The following is a 15,428-nucleotide window of genomic DNA, read 5'->3' as shown; positions in this document are numbered from 1 at the left end:
GCTATAAAAACTGGGTAGCAGCAAGTTTAACGGGATACTGCTATGTTTTTGACTTGTATTGTGGAAAAGCTATCGAAGCTTCTACTGATCCTTTAGGATCAAGAGTAGTCAAAATGTTACTTCAGAAATTGTGGACTGAAAAAAGTGTCTCAAAACATTTTCATCTATAATACGCCGCTGTACACAATCGAGTACACCCCCCTCTGAAGGACCCTGATTATTTTTTTCTACTTTTTCCATACTTTTATTTTTATTTGATTCGTAAACAATAGTAAAATAAATGTTTCGTAAAAATATCACTTTTGTTTTTATTTTGGCGGTTAATGGGTTAAATAAACCATAAAATATAGGATTCCCAATAAAAAATAATTATTAAAATCTATTCACTACCGACGATTATATTATATATACAAAAAGGGAAGAATTTCCTAATTTCTTACTAAAAGAAGTGGAAGCTTTTCAACAAATTATTCAAATATAGTGTTACAAAAATTATCAAAAAATAATGTGGCGTAAAATTTAAAATAGAGAATTTAACATAATCAAATAACTTCTAGCAATAATTCTGAGATGAAAGCAAATTAACTTATTTAAATATTTATAAACTTATTTGTTTCGGAATATTTTAGATTTTCCTTAAAATATTAGTTTTCCTATTATACAAACGATTTTGCACAATTCAGTATTGAAATAGGGAAAAAATATTGTGATCGCCACCCTGTTTTAATGTACTTTTACATTATATTAGAAATAATGAACCATAAGCAATATGGAAGCTAGTCAAGTGACTTCCACTGACCACCAGTACCATAAATTGCCATCACAAGCATTGGACTAATATGATCGTATTCCTAAAATTTATTTTAAACAATTGTGTTCAATATTAAATTATTACATACTTAACATTGCTTATTTTTTATAATACATCTAAAAATATGCCTAAAACATACTATTTTACCATATTTGTATAATAAGAATATTTTGATAAAGATCAAACAAACATTGAAAAATGAAATAAATAAGGCTAGTTTTTTATTTTATACACGACACGATGTGTTTTTTTTTAGTGTATTCGTTTTAGCTGTCTTTAATACAACTTTATTTAAATATTTGTATCAACCTTCATACGATCTTTTCATAAGCGTTTTCAATAATTCCAATATCTTTTAGATATATTTTTTAATAAATCCATACACAACCAGACTGTTTAGTAAGTGGTTACTATTATCACACCAGGCAGTATGTGGAAATTTCTATTCTATTATATTATTATCGCTATAAACTATATCCTATAGAATTAGTATTTTCAAAAACCTGAAATATGATACTATTCTGTAAAATATATATAATATCGTATTAGACGTGATATCCAGAATAATTTATGTCAATTGTCGACGTCAGAGATTGTTCTCTCTCGCTCAGATTTGGAAGAAATATTTTGGTATAAAATTGCTTACCTAGAAATATTAATAATTTCAAACTTTAATTTCATCATACCCTTTTTAATGAATAATTAAATAAAAAATATTTTGAATTTTAGTTATTAGTTTCTTTTTTATCTACTTTATGTTTGATCTATTACGATTTACAATTACGACAGCTATCCGCTATATTATCTACATTGTGTGTGACTAATTGAGTATAGAAATTCTGAAAGTGAAAAATAAACCTAAACAAAAAGGTCTAATTAAGTTTGTAAAGTCTTTGATAAAATACATTCTAGTAAGTTTTTATTTAAGGAATATTATAAACATCTGTAAATACAATTAATTTAAAAAACCGTAAAAAAATTAGAGTGAGACGCCTTTATTTATATAAAAGTTAGTATATTCGTCAGCACCAGCACCTTGTTTTAAAATGTTGCGTATAACATCTTAATGTATATTGGTAGTTAAAAAAATTCAACGTCATAGTACACTAACTGTATCAGTAACTCAACTAAAGTAACGATAGTAGTAAACATATATTATAATCTATTGTTTTCAGGCTCCTTTTGTGATTGAATATAGAATGGATCGTTTTGCTGGAAATATTTCCATCAAATTTAATTATACCTTATCTATTTTTTTCAATATTCATTAACAACAACAATATATCTTATCACCAAAATTAGATATCTTAGCATTACTACTACTTTATTTCTATTTTTTCAGCAAAATGACATCTGGACCTTACAATTACTCGTATATTTTTAAATATATAATTATTGGTGATATGGGGGTGGGAAAGTCATGTCTTTTACATCAATTTACAGAGAAAAAATGTAAGTAAATATTGTTATAACTATTGTTTATTTAAATTTGCTTGCACAATTGCATATTCATGTCCTTATTTTTTTTTATAACAACAAATGGTTTAGATGAAATATATCTATAAATTTGATCAATTGCTTGTAGTAAATACAGTGAAGAATAAAATATTTTATATGTTATGTTTGTGTATTTTGCTCAGTTGATATAATTTATATCCATTATGGAAGTGAATGGCTCTTTGTCTTCAATTGCTAAATAAAAGCATATTAAATAAAGCTATACTAAACTTTCATACTACAATTTATACTGCAATGGTAAAAACATAAATATCCATATTACAGTTATGGCTGATTGTCCTCACACAATTGGTGTAGAATTTGGAACTCGAATAATTGAAGTTGCTGGTCAAAAAATAAAGCTACAGATTTGGGATACTGCTGGACAGGAAAGGTTCAGAGCAGTAACACGTTCTTATTACAGAGGAGCAGCTGGTGCTTTGATGGTATATGATATAACAAGAAGGTAAATTACTAAATGATATTTATATGTAGCAAATAATACATTCATTGTTGTGTACAACTTACTATATCAATGCATGATAAGCAATGTGTTTACTATTTTTGAATAAGAAAAGTTGCTTACAACGTTTTTAATACTAAAATATGACCTAACAATAATAAAAGCTTACTCATTATAATAAATAGGTGATAAAAATAAATTAGTAATTAAATATTAGGCAAGCTGCACTACACAATTCTTGTTTGTTAAATTTACAATCATGCCTCATGAATAGGATGGTCAATCAAAGCTAAATTTTTTAATTTTGAAGTTTTTGCATTTATTTAGTTCTTTATTTTCTTAATACTTAAAACGTTTACATAGCTAAACTGTAAATTTTAGGTGCTTTATTAAATCAAATGATAATATGTTGCTGTAAATAGTTTCAAAGAATATGGTAGTATTATGTGGTATGTAGCATCCTTGTATTATTTGTATGGTTTATTAAATCATCAATTGTATATATATTTTAATAAATTTTACAGACATGTCTGTGCTTTGAATTATCAAGTATTACATTATATATATTACTATTAATGTTACTCATATTTAGTATAATATTATTATTATTTGGCATCTACATATTGACAGCTGTTAATCCAACACTGCAGAAAAACATTAAGAAATGTTATTAGTAGTTATGATCAACATTGGTCAACATTGGTCAACTTTGATACTTTATTGAATTGTTAATGGTGAGATAATGTAAAGTGGTAATGTTTATAAATACATTTTTTACAGTAAACAAGCGCTATCATGGTTAGATGGTCAATATTACACGATATTTGTTGTATCAACATGTTTTTAATAAGAAATTGGCTATTTTAAGCCAAGATAAATCAGTCATTCACTGAAATTATAAATTGAACAAATCTATACTTTAAATGACCAGCATGTAATATTAAAGTGTGTAAGTTAATTCTATATAAAATTATTACAGATCAACCTATAATCATCTAAGTAGCTGGCTTACAGATACTCGCAACTTGACAAATCCTAGCACAGTGATATTTCTTATTGGAAATAAGTCAGATTTAGATGGTCAAAGAGATGTTACATACGAAGAAGCCAAACAGTTTGCCGATGAAAATGGATTAATGTTTGTCGAAGCTAGTGCTAAAACGTGAGTTAAATGTTTATATCATTATATACATGTAATTCTAATTTTTTCAACTTTATATTTATAATTGTGATCTAATTTTAATATATCCACTAAAAAAAGATGTCTGCTGTGTGTATTCATCATGTATATCTATAGTTATTATAAATCACAACTGTGATTCAGCACTACAATAATTTGAATACTAGTACTATAGTCTATTCCAATTGAAGAAGTAATGAAATTAAACAAATCTTAGATTTACTTATGCCATGAGATTTGCTTATAATTTAGCTATATTGTGCACTACTAATAGTTCTTAACAAATTTATCTTTATATACATTATACTATACTACGTTTATCTACTTTACTTTTAGTTCCAAAGTACTAATTACAGTTTCGTCGACGTTTATAATGCAATTGTTTTGCAAATCCATAATGAATATCATAGATTGGTCAAGCTCTCGTCCCTGTCAAGTTTAACTACAGATACAAGAGACATAACTTGGTGGTAGTTAAAATTTATTTCATATTACTGCTATGCATATTATAATTTATAAGTTATTATTTCTATAAAATAATATATAATAAAACGATTTTAGTAAATTTAGAAAGAAAGGGCATTAATCTCTCTATAAATAGAGATGCAGAAATGATTATTATTGATTTACAACTCAAGATCCAATACAGATCTCTGACTTAAATCAACAGTTTATGTACAGCATATGTGATCAATTTTAAGTAAAATCATTCTTATGATCAAGCAATGAAAATGTTCTACCACATGCTATCATTTAATTTTTGGAAAAAGAATTTGCATATGCTTTTTTTTGTATGAATTTAATCTTTTGTATGATAGAGGATTTTTTAACTAATAATATTTAGTATCTGTAACTTGTAATAGATGGACAGTTTACTCTCATTTGTCAAACATCTTATAGAGAGGATACTTAAAGACCAAACCTATACAATGTGTTCATAAAATCTATCTAGGTATTAGTATGAAGATAACATTGTACAAAAAATAAAACTAATTTCAGGGGCCAGAACGTCGAGGAGGCATTCCTCGAAACGGCGAAGAAAATATATCAAAGTATCCAAGACGGGCGACTGGACTTGAACGCGGCGGAGTCTGGCGTGCAGCACAAGCCGGCGTCGCCCGGGCGCCCGTTGGCCGCGCCGCCCGCCGCGCGCGACCACTGCGCCTGCTAACTCGCCCGCACGCCCTCGAATAGTGAATAAACGCTGTAATTATCCTCGATGAAATTATTTTTGACAAATGCGGTAGCGATAGACGCCTGTGTCGCGACTATTTTCGTGCCGGTAGGCGTGGCTAGGGAAGCGACGTCTGTCGCCGAGGTCCATTCTAACAAGCATTTCAAATTACACAATTGCTATAAAAGTAGTAATATTATCTGACATTTCACTGCTGTGTGATGGCCTCCCCTGTTTTAGTAGAATGATTAAATGTTAATTTCCTCTGGGTGATAAATGAAATCATACATTTAAACTTCGAGATAGATCACTGCATTCTCTCCATAAGGACATCCTGAATGCTGGTCTTTAATAAAAAGCAGTCAAACTCAAACATATAGGCAGCTTTTATAATAAAATAATAGTTGATGTTAAAACAGACTTGAAGTAAATATCCTAGCTTCGCCTATGTTTGTGCCGATTGTATATATAAATATATATATATATATATCTGTATGCAAAATTTTTATTTATACTTTATTTATAATTATAAAATTAGTAATATTTATAGTATGAGAAATATTGTTTGAAAAGAGCACCAAAATCTCATTTACATTCCACACAATTGGGTTCATGGAATTTATAATTATACATATAGGATAAGTGACTTGTTAGGATTGTAGTGAATTTCGTTAAAGATTGCACTTATAAGGATCATATTGGTTGGAATGAGTTAAAATAAACAATGCAGATAGTCAATGTATAACAGTGTAATAAATATAAAGCTAATAAATAAAAACATTTTAGCAGTTACGGATTAATTATTTTAACTAAAACTTTTAATTACTTATATAAAAAATAATAATCAAATGATGTATTAATAAATATTTAATCTTGTTCCGATTTTATCATTTAGGCTCTTAAAGATTCAATTGGTTAAATTATATTTTTCCGAACAATTATTAAATTACTGTTATTTCTCTATTTTTTTTTTTTTGTATACGGTATGTTATTAACGATCACTTGACACCTAGATATTATTGGTAGAGATTTAGAATTACGAATAAAGTTTGCTATAAGCAGAATATACAGAATAATTATATTTTTAAATTGGTTTTGATTTGAGTTACTCACTTCATATAATTAAATAAAATTTGTAAAAATTTTGAATATTCCTTAAGACATTGAAATAACTTTTACATCTCCTGATTTAATAATAAATATATATTTCTCTAAAACTAGTTAATATGTGAACCTTCATTCACGAAGGCCCTCATTCACCCCTCGACGTTAAATGAAATAATTTGAAAATTAACTTGAAAATAATGAAAAACATAAAGTAATATTGAGTTTCAACTAGTATTGATTATAATTGCATAAATTGTACTCTACCAAATTATCTAGGTCTTCACTGATTGGTTATTTAAAAATAAAATCATGGATACACTTAATTAACCTTAGCAGATTTTTGAGCAAAGAAATCTAAGGCTAGATCGTAATGTCAAGGTTAACTTTTACAGGTTGAATTGGGTACACAGTTTTTGTCACTAATATTAAAGGCTGTTTCTTAATTAATTCACCGTCAAGCGAAGATGTTAATCCATTTGGATTTAAAACCTAAAACTTTTTTGGCACTGATTTTGATAATCTTCATATATGTTGCTTACTAGAACACTTTAAATTATTCCCGAAATAGTGATTTGTTGTTTTCAGTTCTAAAACGGATTTCCTTTTAGTGGGGCGAAAACGACCCCAATTGCAAATGAGAGTTAATATTGTATTATTGATGCAAACAACAACTTTTTTAACAATATTTGAGCAGTTACTTCGTGTCCTACTCTAAATGAAAAATTATCATATCCAAGGATATGCTTTAATATTCTGTTAATTGTTTGAATAAGCGTATCAAATTATGTTACTATATAGATTGTGATGTAAATCTGAGAATACTATTGTTAGTAAATTAATGTTGTCTACTGAAGTTTCCATTGCTTTTGTATCTTAAGTAATTGAATAAATGTTAAATATGTTATTTTTAATCAAATGAATTATAATTTATTGCAATTTTAATTTTATTTTATTACATCATATTATAGACTTTGAAGTATTAAACCGTTTTATTTCTTACGACAAATAAAAAGGTATTTTATCAAAATAGGCAATTTAATGGTCTATTTTTTTAAGAAAGAATATGTGAATTATTTTTCTATTCGAAAGTTGGAAGAAATATTTTTTGTTAGTGTAATTAATAAATATGATTTATAAAAAAAATGACAATAAACAATAAAATTTAGGTTATAATATATTCCATTTATTTATTTAAACATTTTAATTATATATATATATATATAATTAAAATGTTTAGTATAGAGCCACATCTTTATATATATATATATATATAAAGATGTGGCTCTATTTTTTATAAAAAAATAAGTCCGTTGGATTCCTTCGATAACAATTTTTTAATGTAGATTATCAAATTTTTTATTAAAATAATTTGAAACTTCATTTATGGTGTTATGAAATTGATCTATATTTTTTACTCGAGAAAAAAAAAATAGGCGCATCACTAAAATTATGCTGCTGAACCTGCAGAAATAAATACACAAAGTTATATTCAATAATTTTATTTTGGTATTTGAGGTTAAAAAAATGAGACCGGGCATGCTCATGCACAACTAAAAGTCACAGTTTTTCCCATTAAAGACATAAGTTAACAAGTGTTTATGTTTTATATCTTTCATTTGCCGGTCTTGTGTAAATATCACATCTTTTTACAATATATAACATTAGTGTTATTAAATAAAATATTTCCCATACTTTCAAAATTGAAAATGAATAACGTATAGAAAATATTTTTTACCAAACCGTAAATATTTTGAATATATTACATATTTACAATGTAACTCTTAGTCTTAGATATAGTTATCAAAAATCATTTATGAATGTCTTATATCATTAAAGTAGATAATGACAATGCAAGCCAGCCCGTCACCACGGCAGTGCGCTCAGAGCTTGGACTGCGTGGCGCGCAGCAGCACGTCGTGCATGTCCGTGAGCGCGTGCTCGAGCGCGGCGCGGTACGGCGCGCTGGCGGTGTCGGGGTGCGCCGCGAAGGCCGCGGTGGCGAAGTTCACGTCGTCGTCGCGCGGGTTGTAGCACGTCGCGTACCCGTCCGGCACCAGCGGCCCGTAGCACATGAAGCCGTCGCACCGGCACGCCACCTGCGTCATACGGCCGTTCCCTCGGGTTATTATTAGTGTGTGACAATCGCGAGCGCCGTTACTGAAATTAGATTACGTAATCACCTGACTCGTGGAAATTCTCATGTGAGCGCTTCGTACGTATCCGGGGTCGGAGTATATTTTCGGTAATTCGATACCATTTTCGATCGCTATCAACTTCAATCCCAATAAATGTCTATCGACGCCTAAACCTTGTAATGCCTGTGAAAAACAAATTAATTACTCTACCACAAATCGACAAATAAACCAACTAGCTTAAAAAATATATTTACAATTTACATATCACGTACTTATGACTAAGTTGACAAAATGCCGATGTTGGAGGGTAAGTGACTCATAATTAGCATTATTGGTTCGAATATGTAAATATTAGCAGTAGGATATTAAACGGTCTTTATGAAATTTTATCCTAATTATTAAGGCTTTGACCGACACCGCACAAGCACCTCAACTGAAGAAAATCAAATCCAATCGAGGAAAAACGTACGAGGGAAAATTATCTTTACGAGGACTCTTGCCCGAAAATCTCGCGGTGTACAAAAGTGTAGGGAGATACTAATGCAGAAACAACTCTCACTAATGATAAGAGAATCTGATCTGACATTCTTTGTTTGATTAATGTCAACGCAAGATGGGTGCCGAGAATTCTCATATAAGATGAGTATCGAGTCGAATTTTTACTGGAGACATAACCGCCCAAGAAATTAAGGAGCCACAGCCGATCGGAAAACTATTATTTTGAGACTGTGGAGGAATCATTTTCGTCGATTTTAAAGATAATGGCGTCCCCAGAACTAAATGAAATCCTAGAGCGGTTAAAAATCCTACCAAAAAAAGAAGGTTCAAATGGACTAAATAAGTTGTACTTTTACGTGAACAAAAAAACAATTGGAAACAATAACTTCAAACAGAAACATACTCTATACGAAGAGTATTATTAGGTTAACTAAATCGCAGATCGATTTGATGGAATCTTACGCGAAAAAGCCCGCTCGAGCGCGTACCTGCACGGTGTAGTCCTTGTGCGCCTTGACGGCGCCGTGCAGCGCGGCGAGCTTGTCGCGCGGCGCGGCGCGCGCGTCCAGCATGGCGCGCGCGAACTGCACGGACTGCACCGAGCACGAGCGGATGGTCTCCGTGCGCCCGCCCGCGTACATGCGCGTCGCCGCCGACTCGTAGTGAGCGCCCGGCGTGCCGTGTAGCCTGCGCCGCATTGTCATTTCACATTTTCAGCATGTTATCATAATAATATAGAAATGCTTTTACTTCCGTACAAATTGTTATAAATGGATCTAAATGTACAAAATGCGACGCGCCGTGATTGTTAGAACGCCATTATGATGTCGCGTACCGTGCTAAGTGTTGTGACGTCAAATAAGCATGAGAACTGTGGGCCCGATGATTGAAATTCTCTTTTTTTAGGAGTAAAATGAAAACCAAAAAATAAACTAGACTAAAATAATGTTCGTTAATAAAGTTTTTATTCGCATAAACATACGAATCTGCAAGTTATTAAATACTATCTCACTTGTAAAAAGCATATTGCATTGCCATCTGGAGATAGCTGTCAGGGCTCATTTTGTGCGACTTGATAAAGTTCTTGCCGTATCTGTCGAACTTGAAGCAATTTAAGTCTAGGTCTGCAACTAATCTGTAAGAAACGATAAAATATCTTCTTTAGTGCAACAATAAAGTGAAAAATATAATATTTGTTGGTTAACGTGGTACAATTACACATGGCACAGGGCCCAAGGCCATTTTCACGAGATCTATATTTTCGATTATACAGTAAAAAAATCTATTTTATATTGAAATGGAATAACAACAATATTTGGAGAGTAAATGAGATTTTTTTTTAAATTATCTGACAGCACTGAGCGATAATAATAAAAACTGGTCAAGTGTCTGTGTCAAGTCGATAACACTACATTTTATTTATATAAGAACATTAAGTTCTTAAATATATACAAATATGAAAGAAAAATAAATACTGTATAAATCTTGACCGACTAAATGGTGACAAGAATGCCAGCAGCATTTCCCCGTTGAATCGCAATTCAGATTTTCTGGGCAAAAAACGAAACAGCCGTCATGTCACCAGTGGAGGCAATAAGGCGAGGTGTTATACTTTTAATTAAGCTTTTTGCACTACTACTCCAAGGGCCAAGTGTTTCGACAGCAAATGGGACATATCACTTATATTTACGTATCACTTGGTCATTTTTTTAACTTCCAACGGGGCTCATATTCTCGTTTGACAAAGTGCCCCAGAATGGGCTAAGACAGCTCTGATAACGAAATGATAAGTTTAACTATTTTACGTGGCACGTATCACCAAACTGAAATATAATATAACCGTTTGTCCTGAACTTCTTTCCGCCGTATTGGATACTATTTAATCCAGTAACGAAAATACAGTAATACCCACTATGGTGTACCTGCGTTTATGAATACACTTGTTAACTGTAATGATCTTGTAGGGGTACTGGTCCCTAGCTTACTTGTTGTTACTATTCGTAGATATTTCTTGAGTAAAGAACACTTTCTTGCTGGTCGGATCGGAATGATTTTATTTTAAAAATGTGTCGATATATATACAAACACTAGGAATAATATTATCCAATGAAATAATTACAGTGCATATTTACAAATTCTTTCGTCCAAAGAAAACGCTTACTTTTCTACCAATAGAAAGTTACACAATTTACAATGATAAAAATTATGATTCAGCCAATTAAAAGTTATACATTACAATTGAAAATATTTTGGAAATTAAACTACGAATTAAATGTTCGATTTTTCGACCAATGACGACGTCGCAATTTCGTATGTTCATTTCGTGTGTTGACACGAAAATCCGATAGAGCGCGCTGGGTAAGCGCCGTATGCGCTTGCCGATTTCCGCGTAGTATAAATAGCTCCCGAATTTGGTTTTTAATTTAGTCGGAGCGCGTCTCTGGACGTCGACGCATGTATGAACAATAATGTTGAATGCAATTCCTACAATCTCTTGCATTTATCTTTGTTGAGAATAGCTGCTGTTACCGAAATCGCGCAAGAGGACCTCATGATCATCACCACAACAACAATTATTATTAAACATTTTCGATTTATTTTCACAAACCACTATCTTTAAACTTGAGAAACTAGTCATTGTTCTATACTCCCAAAGTTATTTAAACATAAACAGTTACATACTTATCCAAGTTAGTTTTTGCTGTTGATATCATCTCGGCGACTTCTTTGTTAACGTTGAATGTGAGTCGGACAGGATCCTTCGGACTCGAAGATGAAGATTCAACCGGTTTATCTTGCTCTCTATAAAAATAATAAAAGTTATATTCATTTTCATTATATTAACTTGACAACATTATCCAGTGGCTAACATAATATACCATCTGTCTGTTGTTCTTTCACGGCCAAACTACGAACAGATTTGATAAAATTTGGTATGAAGCAAGCTTAAACCCAAAGGTTAAAAACGGTTAAAGTAAAAACCGTTTTAGCTTTTTATTTTGGTTTATTTTTTTTATGCCTAACACATGGCGACCAAACCCTTTAACGTAAGCAAAGCCGCGGGCGACAACTAGTAACATATAGAACAATGTGTCCAATACAAACTTACATGTACTTAATAATGAAATCAGTCAGTACAGCTATCGGTTGTCCTTCAGCAGGGGAATGTTCGTAAGTGAGGCCTGTGATGCCGTCTGCTCCGACGATGAACTAAGGGTTTGTAATGTTTTTAGATACTTAAAATACATTTAAGGATTCTATATAAGTATATGTATTTAGAAAAAAATTGTTTCTGTTCATTATTAATTTAAAAAAGATAATGTTTATTCGGCGGTGGAATTCGTAACATCTTTTTTTAAATTAATAGTTCTACATATATCATACATTTGTCAATGACCAGGCAGAACGCGGTTATTTTTTTTTTTTGTCAAGAAACCATAATAATGCCGTTAATCCTGCCACTGGAAAAGGCACAGTGTGTAATATAAAAAATTACTACCATCAACTGCATATTTTTGTACGGTTGTAATGATGATAATTATTACACGGCATTCTTCTACCTGTATAGTTTTGTCGAACCAGCGATTGGCGCCGTTGCTGCGCGAGCCGCCGCCGTGTATGGTCTGAGCGGCGGCGAGCGTGCGTTGTGGGTCGCCCTCCAAGCGCCACACGCCTGTCGCGGCGTCCAGACACAACACCGCTAGGCTCGTCTCGACGTCCAAGAGGGACTCTCTGTTCACTTTATCTGAAAAGTATAGGAAGGTGGAATATATTTCGTTCTGCTATTTAGATTTTATTATCCACCCAGTAATCCCATATATGATTGTTAGTTTTGTACTTTTAGTTATTTCTGCAAAAATCTTGTACGTTTATATTGGGATATAATAATTTAATTTTGTGATTTCTACTCTATGATGTATTTGATTAGATAAATTTAATCTTACCTTTACTGAGCAGCTGATAAGCCTTTGCCCAGTTATCTCTGTTTTCGGAGGTAAGAACACCAATTGTATCACTAGCTGGAGTCGATGATAAATCAACTACTTTCTTTAAAATTTGAGAAATTTGATCTTCATTTAACCTTTTGCCATCACTGCCCCAAAGATCGACTCGGAAAATCTGCAAATATTTATTAACAATAAATTTTTCTAGGAATTATAGTTTATTTATATACAATAAAGCACTGAAAAGCTAAACATGAGACGCCTAGCGTCTTTGAATGAGAGCTTGTAAGTTTTATTGGAGCGGAAAATAGCAATAGTAATAATTTCTCGACGCAGATATTTTTATATACTTTTTTTTTAAAGAAATATTTGTAGAAGCAATTTATTGATAACTGAATTAATTTATCAGTATTAAAAATATCTTACATGGTTATTATGTATTACAGTTACATGTTTAGAATCATTAAATGATAATTTGTCTCGTTTTTCAATTGGTATGCGGCAAGTTCCAAATATCTTTTTATATTGTGACATATCCAGGGGACTTTTTCCCATCATTTCAACTGGAATTTTATCACTAAAAATAAAAAAAAACAACATAAAATCTTTAGAAGATATTATATCTTTTTTCAAAAAGATATTAATTTTTGGATGGCTTTTGATATTAATTAAATATTATTAATTTGTAAAAAGAAAATGTAAAAGTAACTAACTTATCTATTAAAGCCTTGTAATCTAAGGCAGCTAATAAAGTTTTAGCTGCATACTTTAATTGGTCTTGCTGGTTGTTAAATTTACGGAAAGGAAAAACCAGGCCTGGACTAGAAAATACTACAACAGGGTCACGATATTCTAAGTATGCTGTATTAAGCCACCAATCTTCAAGCCAGTTTTGATGTTGTTCAGCTCTCTTTTCTAAAAGACTCTGAAAAATATATTATTAATAAATTAAAAATGCAATATCTTATCTTAATATGGAAGTTAATTTTGTTTATTTGTAAGGGCAGTTGAATTTTGTATTTTCTAATAAACAAATGCTATATAATGACAATAAAAGTGTTTTCCTGAGATGATACTACATAACGCCCATTTAATTTAAAAAAACCTAATAAAGAAAAAATTTCCGAAATTTTATAAAATCTTTTATTTTATCTAAAAATTAAAATTAATAATGTATTTAAATTATTTTAAGAATACAATCAACTTTTTTTAATTTAAAATTGAATTTAGAATGTGTAGATTCAATGTCACAAACTCTTATCTTAGTTAGTTACATTTGTAATAGGTATATATTTAGTAACATGAAATTATTTAACTTTATTTCCTTAAAGTTGACTATTATTGTGGACATTTATTTTGATTTACCTGTAATTTTTTCCCCATACCACTTTCAAATTCCTTGACAAGATTACAAGTTGTATTAAATTCTGCATCATTCAAAAAGGGTTGGACTGATTTCAGATATTTATTCAGGGTATCTCCAAGTTTTGGCACTGGCAGCCTTGGCAAATTTTGCACCTTACTTGAAGGTTTAGTTGATGTGTAATTGCATTTTATGTGAAAAGAGCTGGCATATGGTTCTAAAAGACAACTCTTCAAGGATGTCTATAATAAAAATAATAATGTTTAATTTACTGGTTTTAATATTTTTACTTTTAAAACAACTTTGCTACTTTTTCAACAAATAATACTTACTAATCTCAACCCACGAAGCATGTTAAATTCCTGCGAGATAAGGAAATAATTAAAATAAAATAAAAAAGTATATTTAAACTACAATTTCATAATTATTTATTTGTACTCTTTACTTATTTAACATATTTTTGCTCAATATGGTTCAAAATAATGACATTTTGAATGCAGGTAGCATAAAAATTTATGAAAACTTACTTCGTACTCGAGATTGGACTTTTGAACTTGGCTATTGATAGACATGAAAGTAACTTCACTAAAAAAGATATGTTATCAAAACAGCGATCTCATGCGATATAGGAAAGTGAAAGGAATCTGTTAGCTGGTAAGTAATTCACACATAAAATATCGCTTGCCATTCACTTACTAGTTTCTCAAAACCGGTTGTTTTATCAACTTTAAAACATGTAAACTGTATGAAACGCTCGTTCGTTTATACTGAAAATCTACAAGCACTAACTTTTTACCTAATCTTGATTCATGTACCTATTGTATAATACATAAATTAAGGAAAACACAGCTACTCAGTCGACACAAGCTGTATCTTTGTGAAATGCTAAGTATTACTAATATATATCGCTCGTATCATTTGACATTTCATCGGTAATGTATCCTCTATAAGTCTATAGGGAAGAGTTGTCATGTGTCAAATGACAAAAGAGTATATTGTTATGATGAGTAAATGTCAACCGTCATCTTCATGTTTTGTTGGCAATTGGCATTAATGACATTTTATTTTATGGTATATATTCTGATTTAAAACTAAAGACGAACAGCTAACGAACAGCTGAAGTAGCAAAAAACATATAAAAATTAAGTACTTTCTTATTAAAACTCAATTCTAACAAAATAAAATTTCATCGAACAATTAAAAACAGTTAACTAGTTGTATGTATCTTCACCCCCAACTTAAGACAACTCGTATAT

General features: G+C 30.8%; 2 protein-coding genes across 3 annotated transcripts; one reads left to right on the top strand and one right to left on the bottom strand.

The window, feature by feature from the left end:
* Window positions 1-1,563: 1,563 nt before the first annotated feature.
* Window positions 1,564-7,174, top strand: LOC113394613 (ras-related protein Rab-14). Its single transcript, XM_026632005.2, has 5 exons — window positions 1,564-1,722; window positions 2,154-2,263; window positions 2,594-2,774; window positions 3,751-3,933; window positions 4,951-7,174. The coding sequence occupies exons 2-5, from the start codon at window positions 2,158-2,160 to the stop codon at window positions 5,120-5,122; spliced, it is 642 nt and encodes a 213-aa protein (XP_026487790.1). The 5' UTR covers window positions 1,564-1,722; window positions 2,154-2,157; the 3' UTR covers window positions 5,123-7,174.
* A 774-nt stretch (window positions 7,175-7,948) lies between these two features.
* Window positions 7,949-15,102, bottom strand: LOC113394583 (carnitine O-acetyltransferase-like). 2 transcript variants are annotated; one of them, XM_026631947.2, is made up of 13 exons: window positions 14,869-15,102; window positions 14,505-14,534; window positions 14,175-14,414; window positions 13,523-13,734; window positions 13,236-13,386; window positions 12,810-12,984; window positions 12,426-12,610; window positions 11,975-12,075; window positions 11,548-11,667; window positions 9,878-10,000; window positions 9,354-9,552; window positions 8,413-8,550; window positions 7,949-8,328 (listed from the first exon to the last, which is right to left on the bottom strand). In XM_026631947.2, the coding sequence occupies exons 2-13, from the start codon at window positions 14,523-14,525 to the stop codon at window positions 8,113-8,115; spliced, it is 1,881 nt and encodes a 626-aa protein (XP_026487732.2). In that variant the 5' UTR covers window positions 14,526-14,534; window positions 14,869-15,102; the 3' UTR covers window positions 7,949-8,112. The 2 variants fall into 2 exon arrangements, with proteins under 2 accessions (XP_026487732.2, XP_026487731.2); XM_026631946.2 differs by having other exon boundaries at window positions 14,700-15,098.
* Window positions 15,103-15,428: the final 326 nt, after the last annotated feature.

Source organism: Vanessa tameamea, chromosome 4, assembly GCF_037043105.1.
Source record: "Vanessa tameamea isolate UH-Manoa-2023 chromosome 4, ilVanTame1 primary haplotype, whole genome shotgun sequence".
NCBI classification, from domain to species: domain Eukaryota; kingdom Metazoa; phylum Arthropoda; class Insecta; order Lepidoptera; family Nymphalidae; genus Vanessa; species Vanessa tameamea.
Note: the sequence above shows the minus strand (reverse complement) of the source record. Positions and strands in the feature narration are given on the sequence as shown.

Coding starts and splice junctions, on each gene's coding strand:
- LOC113394583 (XM_026631946.2), bottom strand. CDS start 14,744: ATGTCTATCAATAGCCAAGTTCAAAAGTCCAATCTCGAGTACGAA. Junction 14,535..14,699: donor AGTCCAATCTCGAGTACGAA/GTAAGTTTTCAT, acceptor CTTATCTCGCAG/GAATTTAACATGCTTCGTGG. Junction 13,387..13,522: donor TACAAGGCTTTAATAGATAA/GTTAGTTACTTT, acceptor TTTTATTTTTAG/TGATAAAATTCCAGTTGAAA.
- LOC113394613 (XM_026632005.2), top strand. CDS start 2,158: ATGACATCTGGACCTTACAATTACTCGTATATTTTTAAATATATAATT. Junction 2,264..2,593: donor TCAATTTACAGAGAAAAAAT/GTAAGTAAATAT, acceptor TCCATATTACAG/TTATGGCTGATTGTCCTCAC. Junction 2,775..3,750: donor GTATATGATATAACAAGAAG/GTAAATTACTAA, acceptor AAATTATTACAG/ATCAACCTATAATCATCTAA.